Source organism: Schistocerca nitens, unplaced genomic scaffold, assembly GCF_023898315.1.
Source record: "Schistocerca nitens isolate TAMUIC-IGC-003100 unplaced genomic scaffold, iqSchNite1.1 HiC_scaffold_376, whole genome shotgun sequence".
In the NCBI taxonomy this organism is placed as follows: Eukaryota; Metazoa; Arthropoda; class Insecta; order Orthoptera; family Acrididae; genus Schistocerca; species Schistocerca nitens.
Genome location: NW_026045910.1, coordinates 1,267,090 through 1,289,563, shown reverse-complemented (window position 1 = coordinate 1,289,563; position 22,474 = coordinate 1,267,090). Strand labels below are relative to the sequence as shown.

Below are 22,474 nucleotides of genomic sequence, written 5' to 3'. Positions count from 1 at the left end.
TGCTTCTGACATTTGTGTTTGTTTATTTGTCACAATTGATATCTGATTGTCACTCTGTTTTTCTTGACCACTGCAATGAATACACCACTGCCATTTCCCATTACCCACTCCTTTTGGTATACTCTTAGGTTTAGTAGATTTACCAAAAAAATATAACTACTATCTACTTTAGGTTTAAGCCATGTTTTTGTACCCATTATAATGTGAGTTCCTTTGGTTTTTAGGACTGTTTCAAACCCTGACATAGTGCTGTAAATCTTTCAGCAGCTGATCACTAGCATTTTAAAACTCTCATCAATGGGGGCCATGTCTCTGGGGGACTTTATGGGGTCTCCTTAAACTGGATGATCTGTCTCCTCCCACCACATGCTCCATCCCTCTCTCTCTTTCCCTGGAGCTCCGTAAGTTTTCCTGTTTAAGAGTTAAAGATACAGCCCCAGCACAGTTTTTTCTTTGCAAATAAGTGAATGCCTAATCCAAAGCGGTTGAGAGTTTTTCACATATTATATGTGTCACACAATACACAATGAATTGTAGTTTTTCTCAGATTATTGTTACGTGAGTGTCTCCTCAGTATATCAGTTTTTTTTTTTTTTAAGCAATTCAAATTATTTATAGGACTAGATTGTCTGCAAGATGTTTGGTTACAAAAATGGCTCTGAGCACTATGGGACTTAACATCTATGGTCATCAGTCCCCTAGAACTTAGAACTACTTAAACCTAACTAACCTAAGGACAGCACACAACACCCAGTCATCACGAGGCAGAGAAAATCCCTGACCCCGCCGGGAATCGAACCCGGGAACCCGGGCGTGGGAAGCGAGAATGCTACCGCACGACCACGAGCTGCAGACGTTTGGTTACAATAACCTAGAAATTTTTTTATGCACTTTAGTATATAAACACTTAAATGTTTGCAGTTAGCTTTTTAACAATTATTTAAATTAAAACTGTATAACAAAATGTCCAACGTAATCTACAATGTCATGTCAGTAACATACCTCGAGACAAATAACACCAAACTTTGCGAGTGGCTCACAGTCCTGCTGAGGCACAGATGGCCAGGAACCCAGAGCAAGCTTCGGCAGAGACTGCAGGTAGCAGGTAACTCCAGGAGCCAATTCAAATATCAGGTCCCAGAATTTAGTATCAGACAGAAGATCTGAAAGACGAGATGTGTACTTCACTTCCCTGGGCAAAGGACTTCTGCCTTCAGGGTTAAATACCTGAAATAAAAGAATACACCTCTATGCCAGAATTATCAACATTAAATGACATTTTTGTGTGTCATAACTGGTAGTTACTAGCTGTACAGACAAATACAACTCATTCATTTAGAGAACAGGACACAATAACATGTGGCTCTCTGGCAATACAGACAGACATAAGACAATCAATATTTTTCTGCATCAAGTTGGAAGAAACTATTTTCATCTAAATTCAAATGTCTAACAATATAATTTAGAATTTTAGTTATTACTAATTTAGTAATCTGATTAGTTATTGCTGATGTAATATGATCTAATACAAAATTAGTTTCTTTCCACACATGAGTTCTGCAGTTTCTGAATGTGTTCAAAGTTATCAAAAGTTGAAAAGAGAATTCTAGAAACAAATCATTCACCTTTTATGAGAAAACCACTGATGTTTCTCAATGGCCACTTTATAAACAACTTACATTACAGCACAGGCACTGAATCACATTATAGGTGCCTACTAAAATGTTTTCAATTCTGTAAATAATTTCCATAAATCAACTCTACTGTTCATGCAGCAAGGAATAAAAAATCTTTTTAACCAGTTAATCTGAACACTAGTCTTATACTTTATAAGAGGTAAGAAAAATAAGATTAAGGTTTAATGTCTCATCAGTGACGAAGTCATTAGATGAAGCACAAATTCTGATATTACAAGAATGGGACAGGAAATAGATTGTGATCTTTTCAGAGGAACATACTGAGCTTTCTCACTGAGAGACTGCCAGTACAAGATTCTGATGACATCGACAGGACAATGAGTGCTGACACAACCCACGAAATGATGGAGAGAACGGTTCTTCCTTTGACTTAAGAACAAAACTTCCATCAACATTTGATTTGAAAGACAAAAAATTGGATGCTATTCAGTAAAATCTAACCCTACTTTAGAACGTACATTTATATTAATGTAGTTTAGTGTTATTTCTCTGGAAAACACAAGGCGACATCTGCAGAACAGTAATGTCTTCTAGTGTTGTCACTCTTCTAGTAATTTCAAAAGTAATACTCTGCAAACATGGGAAAACACAACTATAGGAATCCATGATATGTATGTGTGTGTGTGTGTGTGTGTGTGTGTGTGTGTGTGTCATGGAGAGAAAGAGAAGAGAGAGATGCAATAGTGTATCGTAACTGATACCTGGAATAAGAGGGATAAGCTAAACCAGCAGCAGGGGGATCATCTCATACCTATGGAATACATGTGCTGACTGCAATGATGAAAAGATAGCTACCATGGACAGTAGAGATGGGAAGTAAACTTATCAAATGTATTTCTTTTAAATATAACCCTGTCAACTCATGATGATTATAGAAGAACATTTATTTATTTAACCACATGGTCTGATACAAACACTAGTGACAAGATTTAGAGAACTGACATTTGAAGCTGACTGCAGAACAATTCTGCTGCCCCCAAAATACACTGCGTGTAAGCACCACTAAGATAAGATATGAGAAATTAGGGCTCATACAGAAGCATACGGACAGTCATTTTTCCCTCACTCTATTTGTGAGGGGGACAGGAAAGGAAATCACTAATAGTGGTACAGGTTACTCTGCACCAAGTGCCATATGGTAGATTGCGGAGTATCTATGTAGATGTAGATGAAGTATGTTACAGATGTTGGACAAAATTTGTTAACATTGTTAATATATATTATGGGCAGATTATGGTATTATAATACAATGCAACAGATTGGCTAAGTTAGCTTCACTGAATAGTTCTTGTTTTGCACTTCAACAAAGCCAGCAAGATTAATTTTCTAGGTATTGTTTTATAAAGCAAAAATAGTGGCACAGCAAATAGGACTTCGCTGCTTTAATAAACTGGATGTTGTTTTCAATAGATTTTATACATATGGGTAGCTTGTTGAACAGTTAAGAGGCCAATGTGAAATGCTCCCTTTTGACAATGTTGAGTGTTTGCACATAATACATGTATATAATGGGCTGGTGCTTCCTGTCGAAAGATTCAAGTGGCATCCTAGAGACATTTTCGCTGGTGGCTCATAAGTCCGATGCGAGAGCTGACTTGGGGCCCACAAACGAGGCAAATATGAGTCACTCCAGCAGGAGGGTTAGCTCATGTCTGCGCAATCATTTTGCAGCTAAGCTGTTAAGCCATACTTGGCCATGCATCTTACTTCCATCTGCAGTTGGTTGCCTCCTTTTGCTGCAACAGTCAGCGAGTTGCTCCCACTAGTCACTGTCAATATTAAATGTTCACGTATCACGATTGATGCAATCTCTAAAGTGTAGTGAAGGTCTTCCATGAGGTCTCTTTGCTCCTGCCATTTCACTGAGTAATGTGCGCCAGGGCAGACAATGCAGATGTCCTAACCACCGCACGTGACATTGCTTGAGCGTGGCAGCAAAACTCTGTTGTTTTGCAGTTTTCAGAACCATATTATTTGTCACATGATCCTTCCATGATATTCCCAAGATGCTCCATAAGCACTGCAGGTGAAAGACATTGAGCTTTTGTTTCTGTTTGGCATACGACGTCCAAGTCTCAGCTCCATACAGGAGAGTGCTCAGCACACTTGATCTATGCACAAATATTTTTGTTGACAATATAAGATGTTTGTTATCTCATGCTTATGTGCGGAACTTCCCGAAAGAGATGGCAGCCTTTACAATTTGTGCATTTATCATGTCATCCAGTGAGAGATCTTCTGTCATTATTGAACCAAGGTAGCAGAATTTATCGACCACCTTCAACAAGAAGCCGTCCAGTTTGATGTCAGGCGGATCTGTGTATCCTTGTGCCATGACACCCGTCTTCTTTACGTTTATAGACATGGAGAAGAGCTTGCATGCAGTAGAGAATTTTCTTTTGCAGATAGTCTTGAGTATGCGTTACAAATGCAGCATCACCAGCAAATAAAAGGCTATTTACAAGCAGGTCTTTTCGGACGCACTTGGATCTGAGTAGAGAAATGTTGCAGAGGTTCCCATCAGCTCTGGTATGCAGATGAATGCCCAGGTTAGTTACACCAAAAGCGACTTTGAGGGGTGCTGAGAAAAAAATATCGAATAGAGTGGGAGCCAATTTGCAGCCTTGAGAAAGCCCTCTTTTAACAGCAAATGGGTCAGATGTTATTCCGTTGAACACCATAGCACCTTCCATATCTTCGTGAAAAGCCATGATCATCTTTAAGAGCTTTGGAGCATGCCCTACCTTCAAAAGTACTCCATACAGTCCTTTTCTGCTGTGTTGAAAGCCTTGTTTAGGTCGATAAAGCCAATGAACAGAGGGGTTTTCTGCTCGTGGCACTTTTCCTGAATTTGCCGGAGTGTGATGACCATATCAACTGTAGATTGTTGGGGCTGAAACCCACATTGTTCCTCAGGGTATATGCACTCGGCAAGCTTCTGAAGTCTTCCCAGCACCACATGGGCAAATGTTTTTCCAGGTGTACTCAGAAATGAGATTTCATAGCAGCAGTTGCAATCACCGTGATCACCTTTACCTTTGTATAAAGTAACAATATTGGAATCGCGCATGTATTGCGACACAGTACCCTCAGCCCAACATTTCAGTAAGAGGTTGAAAATCAGTGGAAAAACTGGCTTAAGTTTTACAATTTCTGTGAAGATGTTGACTTTGCCAGGGCCCTTCCCACATTTAAGCTGTGCAATTGCTCTCTGAAGCTCCCCCATAGTAGGCGTGACATCCAAGTCATGGTAGGGTGTCATCTGAGGAATTTCATCCATTGCGTTTGAACTAATATTCATGAGATGTGAGTACAGGCTGGAGTAATGTTCTACCCAACAGTGCAATTGACAATTTTTATCTGTGATGACTTTTCCATCTATTTCCTTGAGTGGTACGCTCTTCTTTGGAATGGGTCCAATGGCCCATTTGATGGCTGAGTACACAGCACCAATGTCGCCAGAATTGAAACACTCCTGTATGACAGTGCAAAGTTGCAGACACTGCATTGAACAGCGGCCTTTGCTTTGCTTAGCTCCCTGCTTGTAGAATGCGTGGGTTTTTATGCCAGATGACAGTAGCCTGACGCTTAGCCTCATGGAGAGGTTCTCAATGAACCAATCCTGGGATTTTGCTTCCAGATTACCAAACACATTTCCAGCCATAACGGTAAGAAGCAACCTTCTGCCAGTCTTCAGAAATAGGAGCGGCTGGGTCCCAGGGATCCACCTCTTTTCATATCTCGTCACTAAATACTTCTACTGCAGAAGTGTTTCTTGTTTGGCAAAGATTAATTCTTGTTTTGCAAGGTGTTCTGGCAGAGTGAAACTTTTTAGTCTCTTGTAGATTTGAGTTTATTCTAGCGTTGTGTTTGTGTATTTCACTATTTTTCTTGAGTTGCAGTTTTTTACAAATTTTACAGTCTTGAGAATATATAAACAAAGCAGGGTTAGAATGTCCAGCTCCCTGAAGATTGGTTTGCAGAAGTCTGTAGGTCTGTTTCCATTAACAATCCTCATGGTGTTCTTCTGGATTCTGATTGATTGTAGCCCAGTTTCTGAGATGTTCAGTAGTCAAGTTTAAAGCTTTCTGAACAGCCTATGTGTTATCCCCTTTGATGAGTACAGGGGTGGCACCTGAAAACAATATGATTTTGTGTGCATATTATGGTACTGTGTGCATCTACATTCAGGCTCTAGTCATTAATATACAAGTAGAGGTCTCAAAAGTCAGTCCTGGTCCACACCTTGTTTAACAGTTTTACTACTTTGGTTATTGAATTTAGTTGTTTTTTCATGTACTACATGCTGACTTTCTGTATGTGACTCCTTAGAAACAATGCAACCCATTCATTTGCAAGTTCTCTGATTCCATACTGCTCAATCTTTTACAGCAATATTTTGTCATCCACTGCATCACAAGCCTTTGACAGATTTAGTAATATTCCTGTAGTGAGTTGTTTTATATTTTGACAGTCCTTGTATTGTGTTAATTCAGTCATATACTGCTGTTTCTGTGAATTTATTGTTTCTAAAAACATGTTGGGATAAGTTCAGTAAACCTTTTTTAACTGTGAAGCCTGTCAGTCATTTGTGCATAATTTTTTCAAATATTTTAGAGAAACAGGATTAAACTGTGATAGGCCTATACTAGTCCATGTCAAAAAAATCACCTTTTTTGATAACAGGTATTACTTTAGGCAGTTTCTGTGCTTCTGGGACAGTACCTGCCAGGAAAGACCAGTCCCAGAGGCGAGTTAGTGATTCTGCAAATAGCATGTGCACAATTTTTGGTGATAGTTGCGAAAGTACCATCAGTGCCAACTGAACATGAATTTTTTAACTCTCTGAGAGCTTCTGCTATATACACGTCAGTGACTGTTGTAATGAATACTGACTCCGTGCATGTGTGATTTTTATGGTTTGCTGGTTGAAATTTTGTGTTTGGATTATTTCTGACCAATTTTTTGACTATGCTCATAAAGAATTTATTGAATGTGTTCACCACAGCTTCTGGATTAGATATCAGTTCCTTGTTGCATTTAATTTCTTCATTTCTGTGTATGACTTTTTTTCCCCTCTTTCTCTTTTTATAATATTCCACATCACTTTCACTTTGTTGTTCGATTTTATAATATCCCACATTGTTTTTACTCTGTCATTGGATCTGACAATGTACTAATCATTGTGCATTTTTTACCCTCTCTCATCATTCTTCTGGAGATACCTGAAGTATTTGATTAGTTGAGGGAAGTCATTACTTCCTTCATTAACATGTGGAGAATTCTCTTTTTTTTTGGACGAGGATTTTTATAGCTAGTGTAGTCCAGTTTTTGTTTCCCTTACTATTATTTATCCTTACTGATTTCTGTGGAAATGCTTCTTCAAAATGGTGCATCGCTGTGTCAAGACATATATTACATTTTATGTTCAAATCAACGGCTGTATGCATCTCTGACCAATTATCTTTAAGTAGGATGTCATTTAGTTTATTTATGTTATCTAGATTATCTGAACTGTAATACCTTCATACAGTTTTAGGTGGGATTGGGTTTGAGGAACCTTTGTTTACATCAACATTTAGTATGACAGCTTGGTGATTGCTAAATCCTCCATTGTATACCTAAAGTGTTGGACAAAGTTTACAGTATTTCTATTTGGTCTAAGTTTGTCTTGGATGTGCATCTTACTGTAGTGGGCTCGTTTACAGGGCCATGCAGATTTTATGGTTTTGCAATGTTAAGCAATCCCTCCCTGTTTCTACTTTGGACAGGCATACTTTGCTTAAAAACAAGTAAAATTTGAGCAGGAAATCGTTTACATTACTGGAAGGGGGTGGGTCAGTAAACTGAAGCTACAATGAAATTTAAATTTCTATGTTTTATGGCAGTACTTGGACATTTTGTCAGTTCCTATTTCCTTCAGGGAAGGTAGTGGGCTAGATCCAATATCTTGTTTTGTGAAGATGGCTACCCCACCATGTTCATCACTAGATCTGGAGTAGTGATCACACAATTTGCAACTTTGAAGTGAAATTATCTTCATAATATCAGTGCAGAACCAGTGCTTTGTAAGGCATATTACTGAGATAGCACTTAGCTCACTGGTTAGCAAAATGTTTAAGCCCATAGTTTTGTTGGTTAAGGACTGAACATTGTGACAGTAGATTTTCAGATTTGTATTGAGTTTACACAGGGAGGTGGAAGTCATATTTACTGAGGGTCTGTGAGTGTCAAAGAGGATAAGGACTATGCCAGCAGCAGTTTAGCTACTGGCAGGGCTTCCCCAGCTCAACAGACCTAAGCAGAGGAGGCACAAAAAGTGTGTCGCACATCATAGGGCAGGGAGGGCTCAAAAGGCACAGGGAAGCCAACCTCCCTAGGGGAGTAAACCTCATAAAAAAATCCACGTCCTCCAGGGTGGGGTTGGGTGTGGGGGCTGATAACCCCACACTGTAAGAATGTCATACTTTGGAACCACAACAAGAGCCTCAGATGCTGCACGCAACATCAGAGCACGACTCTGGCAAAGAAAAATAGTAACATGGAATATACAAACAATGTCGAAATCTGGAAAAATGAAAGCTGAAGAGATCATGAAATTTAAGTACAATCAAACAATGGAAAATCCAGGACGGAATGTAACAATATCATGTGAAGTAAAGTTGCTACTCACTGTATAGTGAACATGCTGAGTCGCAGATAGGCACAACAAAAAGATTTTCACACTTAAAGCTTTCGGCCAATGACCTGTGTCAACAATAGATACACATACGCACACACACACTCACAGAAATGCAGCTCACACACAACTGCAGTCTCAGGCAACTGAAACCACACTGTGAGAAGCAGCACCATTGCATGATGGGAGTGGCGACTGGGTGGAGGAAAGGAGGAGGCTGGGGAGGGGAGGGGAATGGATAGTATGGTGGGGGTGGCGGACAGTGAAGTGCTGCAGGTTGGGTGGTGGGAAGGGGGAGGTGGGAATAGCGGAAAAGGAGAGAAAGAGACAGAAATAAATAAATAAAAATAAATAAATAAAGAAAAAAATAAGAGGAAGAAAAATAAAAAAAGATGGGTACGGCTAAGGGCACCTGCATGGCACTATCCTATGCCAACCTATTCATGGGCCATCTAGAGGAATCCTTCCTAAACACCCAGAATCCTAAGCCCCTCACCTGGTTCAGATTCACTGATGACATCTTTGCTATCTGGATCGAAAGTTCCTCCAGGACCTCAACAACTTCTCCCCCAATTGCTTCACCTGGTCCTATTCAACCCAACAAGCCACCTTCATAGACATTGACCTCCACCTTGAATATGTCAACATCAGTACCTCCATCCATATCAAACCTAATAACCACCAACAATACCTCCGCTTCGACAGCTGCCACCCATTCCAGTCCAAGAAGTCCCTTCCGTACAGCCTAGCCGCCTGTGTCCGTCGCATCTACAGTGACGAGCAGTCTCTCTCGAAACATACTGAGGCTCTCACTGAAGCTTTCACTGACTATAATTATCCTCCCAATCTTGTACAAAAACAAATCTCCCGTGCCTTGTGTTTCCAGTCTTCCACTACCTCCCAAAGCCCAACCATCCAGCCACAGAGGAGCATCCTCCTGGTCACTCAGTACCACCCAGGACTGGAGCAACTGAATTACACTCTCCACCAGGGTTTCGATTACGTCTTCTCATGCCCTGAAATGAGAAATGTCCTACCCACTATCCTTCCTACCCCTCCCACAGTGGCATTCTGCAGTCCACTGAACCTATACTCATCCATCCTTACACAACCCCTGCTCCCAATCCCTCACCTCATGACTCATATCCCTGTAATAGGCCTAGATGCAATACTTGCCCCATACAACCTCCCACCACCACCTACTCCAGTCCAGTCGCTAACATCACCTATAACATCAAAGGCAGGGTTACCTTTGAAACCAGTAATCATGTGGTATACAAGCTAAGCTGCAACCACAGTGCTGCATTCTATGTAGGCATGACAACCAACAAGCTGTCTGTCTGCATGAATGGCCACCGACAAACTGTGGCCAAGAAACAAGTGGAACACCCTGTTGCTGAACACGCTGTGCAACATGATACCCTTCATTTCAATGACTGCTTCACAGCCTGTACCATATGGATCCTTCTCACCAACAACATCTTTTCTGAACTGCACAGGTGGGAACTTTCCCTGTAATACATCCTACTTTCCCGTAGCCCTGCTGGCCACAACCTTCGTTAGTCGCTGTCCTCACTCATCCAGCCCCTTCCCTGCTCCCATTCCAGCACTACACAGCCATCATTCCACCACCACACCCAGTCTTTTTTAATTATTATTATTATTATTATTTTTATTATTTTCATTTTTTTTACTTATTTATTATTTTATGTATTTCTTTCTCTCTATTTCTCTCCTTTTCCACTACTCCACCTGCCCCCCCCCCCTCCCTGCCCACTGTCCAACCTGCAGCACTTCACTGTCCACCATCCCCACCATACTATCCCTTCCCCTCCCCACCCCAGCCTCCTACTTTCCACCACCCAGTCACCACTCTCATCATGCACCAGTGCTGCTGCTTGCAGTGTGGTTTCAGTTGCCTGACACTGCAGTCGTGTGTGTGAGCTGCATTTGCATGAGAATGTGTGTGCGCGTATGTGTGTCTGTTGTTGACAAAGGCCATTGGCCGAAAGCTTTAAGTGTGAAAATCTTTTTGTTATGCCTATCTGCAACTCAGCATCTCCACTATATGGTGAGTAGCTACTTTCCTTCTCATAATATTGAAGTTTAAGTACAATACTGCAGCACTACAAGAAGAGAGATGGCATGTACAAGGTAAGACAGGTGTGCATCAGTGTTCTCTGCTGGACCAGAAAGAAGGAAAGGCCAATGTGGAAGAGGATTTATAATGACAAAAGAGCTTTGGAAAAGTCTTTTAAAATTTGAACTGTTAATGAAAGACTTAGTATGTTCTGGCATGACAAAAAGCGCTGGCAAGAAGATGGAGAATGCAAGAGCAGAGAAGGCTGTAAGACAGCATCAGTCAATAGCCCACTGACTAGGACTGTACCAAAACAGGAGCGGCCTCTTTACGAAGAGAATCCAAGTGCCACTCCTGCCAACCACGGCCGCAGAGGAGTGATAGACCGTCACTAACAGAGAAGACGCACACTAGAAGAGCCATCATCCTATACTGAGACTTGTGCCTTATATCAATTGCTTTCATGGACATTGTATATAGCGATGGACACTAATTGTTTGCATGTTGCCCATCGCTTGTGACATGTTCTTTTAATACAAAGTTAAGGATTGTCAATCTACTTTATTGTAACAAAAACCATTAATGTGATTTGCTTGAATTGTTGTATAGCTATCTGAGGAAGCAGCATCCTTTAGGCACCCTGTAAGAGATGCGTGGGTAGGACCCCACATAGTAGCTGAGAATAAAATGGAAATTAAGGAGTATAAAAGTAATAACAGCATACACACCAACAGAGGAAGCAGAAGAAGGAATTAAAGAACTGCTTAAGCAGAAGAAGGAATTAAAGAACTGCTTGATGAAGTTCTTGTCCAGTGCAGTCCCCAACAGTCAGTCTTTCCTTCTCATCCCTGGGCTTCTGGGTGATTTTACTGCTTAATTCTACCCCTTTTCCCAAACCTCTCCAATCCTTTTCCTGCACCCCTCTTCCTTACCCTTTAATCCTTCTGCCAGAAGAACAAACCACTGGTTCCGAAAGCTTGCATACATAAAAACCTTTAAAAAATGTGTGTTCTCCTGCTGCCACTTGGTGATTAGATTTTTTATCTAGCCAATTACTGTGTAACGACAACTGTACATATAATAATTTTTTTTCTTTATGAATTTCTCTAAATTAGTGTGAAAAATGGTTGATTTAATTTCTTGCTCTTTTCGTGATGTTAAAGAAACTGTGAGTAACTTTTGAAATGAATATTATTAATTATGTTAGATTTCAAATGATGTGATAATCAAAAGAAAGTGTACTTAATGTTAACACTATTGTAAAATGTGGAAATTGTAATTTAAACACTTGGTCCATACGTAGGTAATGCATTAGGATATGTGTAGTAGAAAACCTGTGGTGAATACCCTACCTGTAGGGGAGCGGGAAAAGGTGGAGGCAGGCGAGCGCGGGAAAACGCACACTGGGTGCGGTTCGGCACAATGGGCTCAGTAGTCAGTCGGAGGCGAGCATCAGTAAGAGTCAGAGTTGTGAATCGGTTAGAGGAACACGTACTGTACCGAGGAGGCTACCCAGGAAAAGTGGATTCCATTGAGCCTCGGATGAACCGATTCCGACGACTACTTGGCATGGCTATATTCTGAGGCACAAAATTGGAAAGATTACGACGCTAAGAAGATGGAAAGTGCCTATGTAGCGTGAGCCTTAGCCGCGCTTGTATGTGTGCCGTGCTGCCCGCTACCTCGCTGCCCGCCAACCGCCGCACCGACTTGCACAGGTCAAACATTTATTTCATCTTTAGAAGTGTATTTGTGTGGACCAGTGTCGAAAATGTTTCTAACCGTTCAATAATAACGTGACTTTTACCAGAATTGGCTTAGCCATGACTTATCCTGATCACTGACCTAGACAGGATCCTTACCTCGTATTGTGCAACCCGAGTATCCTGAACTGAAAGTTTATAATTAGTGTAAATGAGAATTATCAGCAGTCAAACTTTTGCTATAAAGAAATTTAAAAGTTCTGTGAATTATTGCAAATGTTGGTAAAAGACAAAAGTATGACTAAACTGAAAGAGAGTTTTTTTGAATTGAGTTAGCGATGCTATTTAATTAACTTGAGACAGAACTAATGACAGTTAAATTATTCAGAAGTAAGACAAAAGAGTAGTTATCCATTGATTGATAAATTTGAGTGTTAATTTGCCTTTTAGTACTTAACAGTTTCAGTATAACGACCATAACAGTTTCAGCCCCCCCCCCCCCCCCTTTCTCTTGTTCATTCTTTCAAACCTTGAAATGTGCTGATCATATTTGACCAGTAAATTTAAGTCCTTTATTGAACCTGAGTGTATTAGTGTTGTTTTCCCAATTTCAATAGTGACATTGTATGTGTATTTTCAAAACTGTGCACTCTAGGAAAATCTATGCCTGATTTCAGTCTGATCAATATACGAAATGCAGTTCGTAATAATCATTGCTGTGTGGTGTCGTGTGAATTTAGCTCGTCCAAATTAGCACAAAAAGAGAAAGCTTTAGTTCAGTGGATTTTTCCGGGTCCAAACTTTGCCATATAACGCATCATTACTACGTGTTACTATGCTTGTACCTGCACCCACTAGTACAAGGAAAAGCTCACTCATTGCCTAAGTAGGCTGGCGACCGAATCATTAATTATAGGTAGCATCTACTGTGTATACTTCTTGTCCATGCGAACGAGCAATTATACTTTACATATGCTTGATGAATCACTGTAGTTATTGACTGATTACAAGTCCGATCTTGCTTCTATTAGGTACACACGGTCAATTTATGTACTAAAATCCTTGGTTATAAGGTGAAGCCTGTGAACTTATTACAGTACAGGCTTTATACAGCTAACGCACGTCCGTTTAAGGGCGGTAGCGTTACAACTGTATACATACTAAGTGGTATTGCGTTCTGAATATGTACTTCTTCTTTGTTTCAATTCTGTCACTGTTCGCCAGTACTGTTTTTGATTCTGCTGTCTATGAATTCTGCACCCCAAAATTACAGAAATCCACTCATTTCCTAACCATATGCAGAAAAATAGTTCAAATTAATTGACTAGTGTTATTAAACACACATGCTACTTGTGACTAATCATTTATAGCTGCTCCATCCCAATTAATAGTGATGTTTCCTGTTCTGTGGCTTGCTGTCCTGTTTCTCATTTTACTACATTACATACAGCCTTACATCTCTTGTCAGAATTACTGATTTCTGTCATAATATGCTTGTTCTTCCATTTTTTAAAAAACTTTTCTTTGTAGATTTTTTGAGTAATTTTTGTATTGTGCAACTATTACAGGATCTTTCTTTTCCTTGCCAACAGATAAAAATCTCTTTTCATTTCACAAGATAATTTAATCTCCCTGATGATCCATGGTTTTTACATAGTTGTTTAGTGTCCTTACTGAGTAGTGTAGGTGGAAAGCTATTTTTTAATAATGATATTACTTTATTAAGGAACAAATTAAAAATTTTATGTCAATGTTTGGCTCATTATAAATTTCATCCCACGCCATCTCTTGTAAACTCTTCTTAAAATTGTTTGTCCTCAAATCATTAATTATTCCAACCGATTTCCACTGGTGAGTATCTATACTGTAAGGCACTATCTCATTTATACTAATCAACTGTGCATCACGCTCAGAGAGAGCATTAGTTGCTGGGTATATAGTTATTTTCTTGTTTTGGGCTTCGTCAAGAGAAACACTACCAATTAGGGTCCTACTGTCTTTATACATCCTGTTCAAAAATTAATTACTGAGATAAAATTGTAGGATCCAAATAATTTTTCCTATTAAAATCCTTTAGAAAATTTAAACTGAAATCTCCACAGACTATTAATTTCTTTCTGCTGTCTGACTGATAGCACAGTAGGGAAACCATATCCCTTACAAACAGTTCAAAATTTCCAAGTGGGGACCCATATATAGTTACTGTCACAAGTGAACAATTGGTCAGTATTAATTCACAACTACATAATCTACTTGTTTCAATGTTTCTAAATTTGTGTTCTGTCTTAATGTATGTAACAATCGATTACCAGGTAAGTCTGTTGAGGCTGAGGTTTTCAACATTCCTGCATACAGGAATTGTAGGACATTAGATGCAACAGCCAAGAGACTCACTGGCACAAAGTTAGAATATCTAAACAATTTCACAAATAACATAACAATCTTTGACATGTCTGTACTAATTGATGGTCTGCTTATTCCACTAAATATAGTACGTCACTGCTACAGTTTCATCTCAAGTTTCCCCTATCTCACCTCCTCCATTCTTTATACATGAGTAATAATATTATTAAAAAGAATGTGGGTGGGTTCAGTCTTCAGTATTGACTCTCATAGACTTGACTCTGTGATCAAACAAACAGAAATTCTGAAGTGAACTGATGACAGGAGAATAATTCTTTTTTATGATAAGTTTTTGTTACATCTAAATGATATGTTTTTCCTTTTGTGGAGACACGATTACCTGGTGCGGGCGAGGCAGAAGGCTCTTGATATGGGCAACATGCTGCAACAACACAGCTCGAGAGGCAGCATACAAGGGGCTTTCCAACTCCTGCATTTTCTCCTGAAGTTCTATGCAGGTTGCTGGATCACTGTAACTTGCCTGGGGAACTCCAGCATCTTGGTAAGCCTGTAATAAAATAAACCCCTTACATGCATGCCAACTGCTGAGACAGAAATCGGTGCAATTTCCTACATTGTATACATTCTTTCTAATGTTTGCATGATGTCATCCGTATATTAAACATCCTGTTTTTATCTTTATAAGTAAAATGCAAAATTAACAAAAATATATATGACCACCATTGGTGAGTATGGTAGCAACATGGGGAGAGGCCACAAGTCTTTCAATGTTTTGGAGAGGCACAGTCATGTTATTCCTTGTGTTACAGTTTGAGGGACCATCAGGTATGACTTTAGGTCATGTCTCCTAGTGATTGACACAACTCTGAGGGCACAACAATACATCACAGACATCCTGCATCCCCATGTGTTTCCTCTCACGTGACAGTATTGTGGTGCCATCTTTCAATAGGGCAATTCTCGCCAACAGGTGGCACTGTCTATGTGATGCTGAGGTACTCTGGCAGTCATCAAGATTCCAAGATCTGTCCCCAACAGAACACATGTGGGACCAGCTCAGATGTCAACTTTGTCCCAGTGTCAGTATGTGTGGTACCAATCACCAATTGCAAAAGTTGTGGATCAGCTTGACTCAGAGGTGATAAATGGCATAATGACACCCTTCCCAACCAAATCAGTGCAAGCATCCTGGCCAGATGGGGTGCAACATCATACTGATCAGTGGGCTCATAATGTGAAATTATTTATCAATTTGACTCAGTTTTATAATCACCAGAATAACATCTCATACCGTCTCAACAGAAGTTTCATTTTCCTTCCTCCTCCCCTTTTGCTTGCTTGCATTGTTTTGCAGGCAGTGTAAATTTAAAATATTTTAGCTGAATTTTCAGCAGTTAGGTCTCAATTTTGCATTTTATTTTTGTTGATTTGGAATATTCATATTTTTACTGCAATGGAAACAATAATCAGGAAAAGTCCACAGCTTGTGGTCTAGTGGCTAGCATTGCTGCCTCTAGATCACGGGTTTCCGGGTTCGATTCCCGGCCAGGTTGGGGATTTTCTCAGCCCAGGGACTGGGTGTTTGTGCTGTCCTGCTCCTCCTCATCATCATCGTCTTCATTATCATCATTCATGACAGTGGTTAGACTGTACTTTGTAAAAAAAAAAAAAAATGGACTGTGTAAAAGAAATTGGGAGTTTGTACGGGTTCTGATGACCGCACAGTTGAGCGCCCCACAAACCAAGCATCATCATCATAATCAGGAAAGGTAACTACTCATTTGTCGCTGATTGAAGAATAGTGAAAAGACACAAACACGACAGCACAGACACTTTTACCAGCTTATGGGCTATCACTATCACTCTTTTTTTAATTCCAGTTTGCCTGCGCATGTGTGAAAGCCCCCCCCCCCCTCCCCAATCACCACTCCCATGTCCTGCTCCCCCCCCCACACACACAATTATGTTTATTGTAGTCTGCTTGAAGTATATCAGCAGCAGCAAATTCACATTACTTACAGAACTATCATGATGAGCTGAAGTTTTGCATAGCCAGAAAAGCCTACATTACTTAATTTTTTCCAAATAATTCCATACATTATTCCAGCCCAGCAAGGTTCTGTGGTTGAAAGGAAAAAGAGTCAAATTGTAAATTCAAATGCCTGGAGTTCAGTCCCCAACTGATCCTAGGATTTTTTTCTGTCACTTTCATTTCTTTTACCTCTGGCAATCATTAGCAACTGTAGTTCAGAGTCCACATTAAACTGCTGGCCCCTGGTAACTGGCTAGTTAAGTCAAGTCACAGGTCAGAGGTTGGCACCCCTTCCAATAGAACGATGCCCCATAAAGTGCTGTTGTACTCTTCAGTCCCCCCACCCCCACCCCCCTATATATAATCCTAATGACCAACCTATTTACTTTGATAAATACAAATTATGATACGTAGTGTGATACATTTTCTGAATAATGAAGTTTAGATTACAGTTGTATTTACTTCTGATGACCAGTTTCAACATGTACTGGCCATCTGTGACCAATTTTTAGATCTGAAGACAACCTATACTGACTGAAACCATTCATTCAAAAAATAAAATTGCAATCTATGCTGCATTATTCAGACAATTTGAATATAAAGAGCATTGTGGTGACTCCACAACAGTATAATGCCATTTTTCAGCACTGATAAATTTGTAATTTATTGCAAAAAGGACCTTATAATTACCTGGAGAGTAAGCTGTGTACCCAACCGTATGCAGTGCTGCAAAATCTTTGGACTGACTTCTTTGCAGCTCAGCACCAGCAGTACGTCCTCATACTGGAGCTTGCTAAGAAGGCGGGCTGAGTCACGTCCAGACAAACAGCCCTGAGAGCATCTGAAATCAATACAGCATCTCAAGTGCTCTGCTTCGTATAAAGGGTTATTCAAACAGATGGATCATTTAATTTTCATTTCATGAAACAGAAATTGCATACCATTAAGCTACACACAAGTGGAAAGAACAGAATCTAAATTTCAATTACAACCACCAAGAGCCAATGGTTGCGTAAACGACCATTGCAGTGCTCACATCAAAAGGACGGCAGTTGTAAGTAAGATGGCTTACTGTAGAGCATAAGGTTTTCCATGTTCTCAAGTTCAAAAGAATTGAATCGTCATTTGCAGTATAGAGGGTATTTGTCTCTGATTTGGCACTGAACCGCCAACTAAGAAAAGCATACGCCATTGATTAAAGAAATTTTTGACAAACTGGGTGTCTCTGAATACCTCAACCAACTGTATGTTGAATTTTGAGATGCAGTTTGCTCTATCAGCCCAATTGCTTACAACCTGTGCAAGCTCTTGTTAAAAATGGCACAAAAAAGCATACTGAATTTTGTGGCGACATTGTGAGAAAGGGTGAGGATTAAATGTTTCTCCTGCACCTTTTTTTTTTTTTTTTTTGTGATGAAGTGATGTTTCATCTTAGTGGACAGGTGAGTAGACACAATGTTTGCATGATGTAATGTTTGCAAACCCTGTGTAACACCGCAACATGAGAGGGACTCACTGAATCAAAATCTGTGTTGTGCCTTACCGCAAAACAAAGTTTATCAGTCTTTCTTTTTTTATTTTTTTTTGGAGAGAGAGTACTGTTAGTAGAATAACATACATGGGCATGTTGAAACAATGGCCTTTTCCTCAACTTACTGAAGATCCACAAGACTTCATTTTTCAACAGAATGGACATCCACCTCACTGGTACTTTAATGTAGAAGCATCACTGAAACAATCCCTTCCTCAATGAAGCTGAAATCACAGGGAAAAGAAGAAATCACTCAAGTGATGGTCATCGATATCTCCTGATCTCTCACATGACTTCTTCTCGTGAAGCTTTGTAAAACAGGTAGTTTGCATCCCATCTCTACTAAAAACTATGTTCAGCAAGACAATATCACAGATACCATGAACTCAATAAAATAAGAGATGATTCTTAACATGTGGGATGATACCCATTTTGATGTTTGCCATGCAGCAGGAGAGAGACATATTGAACATTTGTAACCTTTGTTTGTAAACTTTAAAATATCACATTTCCATCTGTATACAGATTTCTCATAATCAATTTATATTTTACGAAATAAAAAGTAATGAAATTGGGTACGTATTTTTTCAGTAACGTTGTTTGTTATCATTTCTGCATGAAAGTACTATTCATCATCATCAACAACAACAACAACATTAAGGACTAGTCTTGTTGGGACTTTCATCTTCAGTGTTATTTTCTGATATAAAATGAACGTTAAAATGTGCAGACAGAAATTTAGTTCATCATCGTTAGAGAATTTTATTAAGACTCTTCTAATTCATGAACATTGGCTATTAGTACCTTGAACACATTTGTAATCACCAAAGTTCAAGTTTCTAGTTCCACTAGGACTACACAGTATTTAAATAGATGTTCTGATGCAATATTCTTTCACAAAAAGGTCAAACAACATAGACCTGTGGTAAATTTAACATTCTAGTCCTTTGTATAACTTAGTGCTACAGTAAAAAGAAAATATTTGTTCATCAATCCATATTGTGTAGTTTACAGATGAAGTTATGATAGGAAAACATCACCAACAGATGTGTTGTATCATGCCGATGTTTCTTGAATAGACTGCAACAGCATTCTCTGAGCTAAAAGACCTTATATATGTTACAGTTAAAATAATTGTGCTGCTGGTTTATTAATAAAATAATACATTTGATAAACATTGTGTTTTCCTCTTTCAGCTGTAAAAATTATTTAATTTTTTGTTCGCTGTGATTGCAATTTTGAGTGCTTCTCATCTTCAGGTAGAAATCTCAAATGCAGATACGCACACAGGCATTAATACAGCCACTAATCCAAACACCAAGCACATATGAATGGTGTGCAAGTAATGGAGTAAACAACTAAATAAAAAACCAGATAAAAACTATGACAGCAACATATTTCCTAACATTTGTTAAGGTCCTGTGCTTGACAGTCAGATAACAAATGTGATGGGCAGACACATGAAGGCTATGAACACATCCCGTGTCAAACTACTTAATACATTCAGGTTTCATAGATTTTAATTCCATCTATGCTGTAAATCTGTCCTTAACATAAAAGCAAGTGTATTGTAAATGTTAGAAACTATATGGATTGTATGACTCCTGAACATCCTTTCCACTGCCAACGACTCTTCTACTATGACCATGAAAGGCAATGACTATGTTGGGGATAGCTAAATTTCATCTTTGATTTTTATCTGTAACTCTGCATTTGAAACTAATAGTGTTATATAACTTCCATGCGCTGTATGTTCTGTGAAATAAAGTCGATGTTCACTGATGTTAAATCACTTTGTAATTGTTCCCAACCATTTTCCAGTGCCAAAACCCAGGGAAAACCAATAGTGATGGGAACTCTTGGAATCTCTGAGACAACAACAATAATTCAACAGGACTTATACATTGATTCAGTATGACAAAAGGCAGTATTTCTTCGTGCATAATATACAGCACACACACTCAATCACTTATATTTGTAACATATCAGCTTATCACACATATAACTATAGGAATAATATTTGTATAAAGGGTAAAGGAATAATTGTTAAATAATGTAACAACTGCATAGCTGACCTTTAGCACAGAAGTTTAACATGAAGACCTGTCAAGTGTTGCCACCTGTTAGTGACAATTACAGCTGAACATGAGCAAAGACATAGAAACAACCAAGCATCTCTATAAGCTGAAACATACACGAGGAATGCAATGTTCTAATTCTACAAGCTTCATTAAGAAAATAAATTTGTTTGACAATTTCAGGCCCAAACATGAAATAGAATACATTAGCAGTCGATTGCATGAAACTACGGCTACTTGAACCTTGGATGATGCTATCCAAGATTTCCTCAAAGATACGGAATATGAAGGCAACAATTCAGCATGTGAAGACTATACACACTCTGTGAAGCGGGCATCCATGAAGACAAAATACAATATTGAGGGAGGACTTTCAGATGCCATGGCTGACATCATACCTTCTGCATTTTCTACAAAGTGATGCAGTTACAGTGTCTGACTGCCACCAATCAAGCTAGAGCCATTTTCTAGTGACATGAAGCACTGAGCTCATTTCATTTCAAGGAACAGTTTGAATCCTCTATTGCGCAAATTCAAAATTGCCAGTAGTCCACAAACATGTATTTCATTGAGGGTATCTGGAGACGGAACCCAAGAAGGTACTGCTATAACTGCAGCTGCTTATAAACAAAACAAGGAAATTTCTTATGCCTTCTATAGGGATAGAAACAGAATTATCTAAGTGCATTTTGATTACCTGGAAGATGTCACACTTATAACACCTGATTTCCAGAATGTCTTAACTTGATGTTTATTGAATTTAATAAGTGCATTCACACTTTGCAGGCACTGGTGGAGGACGCAGAGGCTAATGCTCGAGTCTTAGCTCTACTTCTCGAGGAATTTCATGCTTCCTATTCTATTGTGGATAAGCAAAGAATAGCCAGTCTACCAAGAAAATAATCAGCTGGAAAATTTTTCTTAAGTTTGAGGAGGTGTATGGAGAAGAATGACATCTTTAATGACACATATGATACACAGATGTAGAATTACATCCAAAATGTGCTTGTCGGATTGGCTCTGAATTATCATGATGGTTCAAATGAAGCAATCAATCAGCATGTGAAGAAGAACTACTTCATGGTTCCCTTTATCCGTATTGTGGAAACTGCTAGTCATGCACCACTTGCAGTTTCCCACTGCATCTCCATTATTAGGCTCTAGCACTCACATGAACGACTTTGCAGCAGACACTGTGAACAAAAATGGAGTGGTAAACTTTTAGTAAGAACTGACCTCACTCGCGAGTCATATACAGTTGTCTATGTCTAAATGGGCAATGGACTCTCAGAAATTGCTTAGAATAAGGAAACCATAAGGATAAGAGACCATGAGAACTCTACATGCGTTTGGAGTTTGGTGTGTAGAGGCACTACCGTTTGGGATAGGAAAAGGCAGTTTTGGTGCAATATTTCTGAGCGCGCAGGTTACAGCCAGGTGCGGGCCTGTTTACAGTGAGTTACACTCACCAGCATTTGCGAAGTACAATAGAGGCCACAGGGGCATAGAACCGCCGGAAAAAGTACATGCAGCAGTTTGCATGCCACAATCACTGGCCAACCTATGTGTATGAGTATGTGACGTGGAGCGGTGCATTTAGCAAAACAGAGGCGCACAGCAGCATATAAATAGGTGCCGGTTCCCTAACAAAGCATTCAAGTGTGACAGCTCTCCTGGACGGTGGGACATGTCACACCACTGGCTACATGCAGCAGCAGATGGGGTGTCAGTGTTCCAGTACATGGCGGGCTGCTGTTTCGACCCTCTGAGGCCAACGCGGGGCATTCAAGTGTGGCAGCTCTCCTGGACGGCGGGGTATGTCACACCACCAGCTACACACTGCAGCAGATGGGGTGCCAGCATTCCAGTCCAAGGTGGGTCACTGGTTCGATCCTCTGAGGACAATGTGGGGTCCGTAGCCAGCCAGTGGCGGGCCACTCCATGGCTCGCTACTGCAGGCAGTCGTCCTGGCTCCCAACCCGCACCGGAGACATCCAGGGTGAGGGCCCCAGATTCAGCTGCCAGATCGCAGGCGCTTGTTGTCGTCGTGATCCAAGCCACGCCGGCGGGGACACACATCACGGACCACCTTGCGGTTGTCAGTGGGAGGTGCTGAGACAGCGCAGGACAACGGCTGCTGAGTCGGCTGTCGGCACAGCCCTGAGTCGTCATATCAACGCGGCCATACACGGCTGACACATTAGCAGAGTGCTTGACAGGTCGCTGAGGTGGCGTCCTAAGCATTGTAGGACCTGGTGACGCAGACCGAGGGGAACGCGGCACTGTAGTTGGAAACAATAAATCACTTAG

The 22,474-nt window shown here is 40.0% G+C and overlaps 1 protein-coding gene across 1 annotated transcript in view; it reads right to left on the bottom strand.

Moving 5' to 3' along the window:
• The window catches only part of LOC126229606 (huntingtin-like), a 549,560-nt gene that overhangs the window by 161,203 nt on the left and 365,883 nt on the right, over window positions 1-22,474 (bottom strand). Inside the window, exons 34-36 of the mRNA XM_049942347.1 lie at window positions 17,246-17,396; window positions 14,903-15,070; window positions 1,003-1,227 (exon numbers count right to left, since the gene is read on the bottom strand). Of these exons, the coding sequence (XP_049798304.1) occupies window positions 1,003-1,227; window positions 14,903-15,070; window positions 17,246-17,396 (544 nt within the window). The remainder of the gene's footprint in view (window positions 1-1,002; window positions 1,228-14,902; window positions 15,071-17,245; window positions 17,397-22,474) is intronic.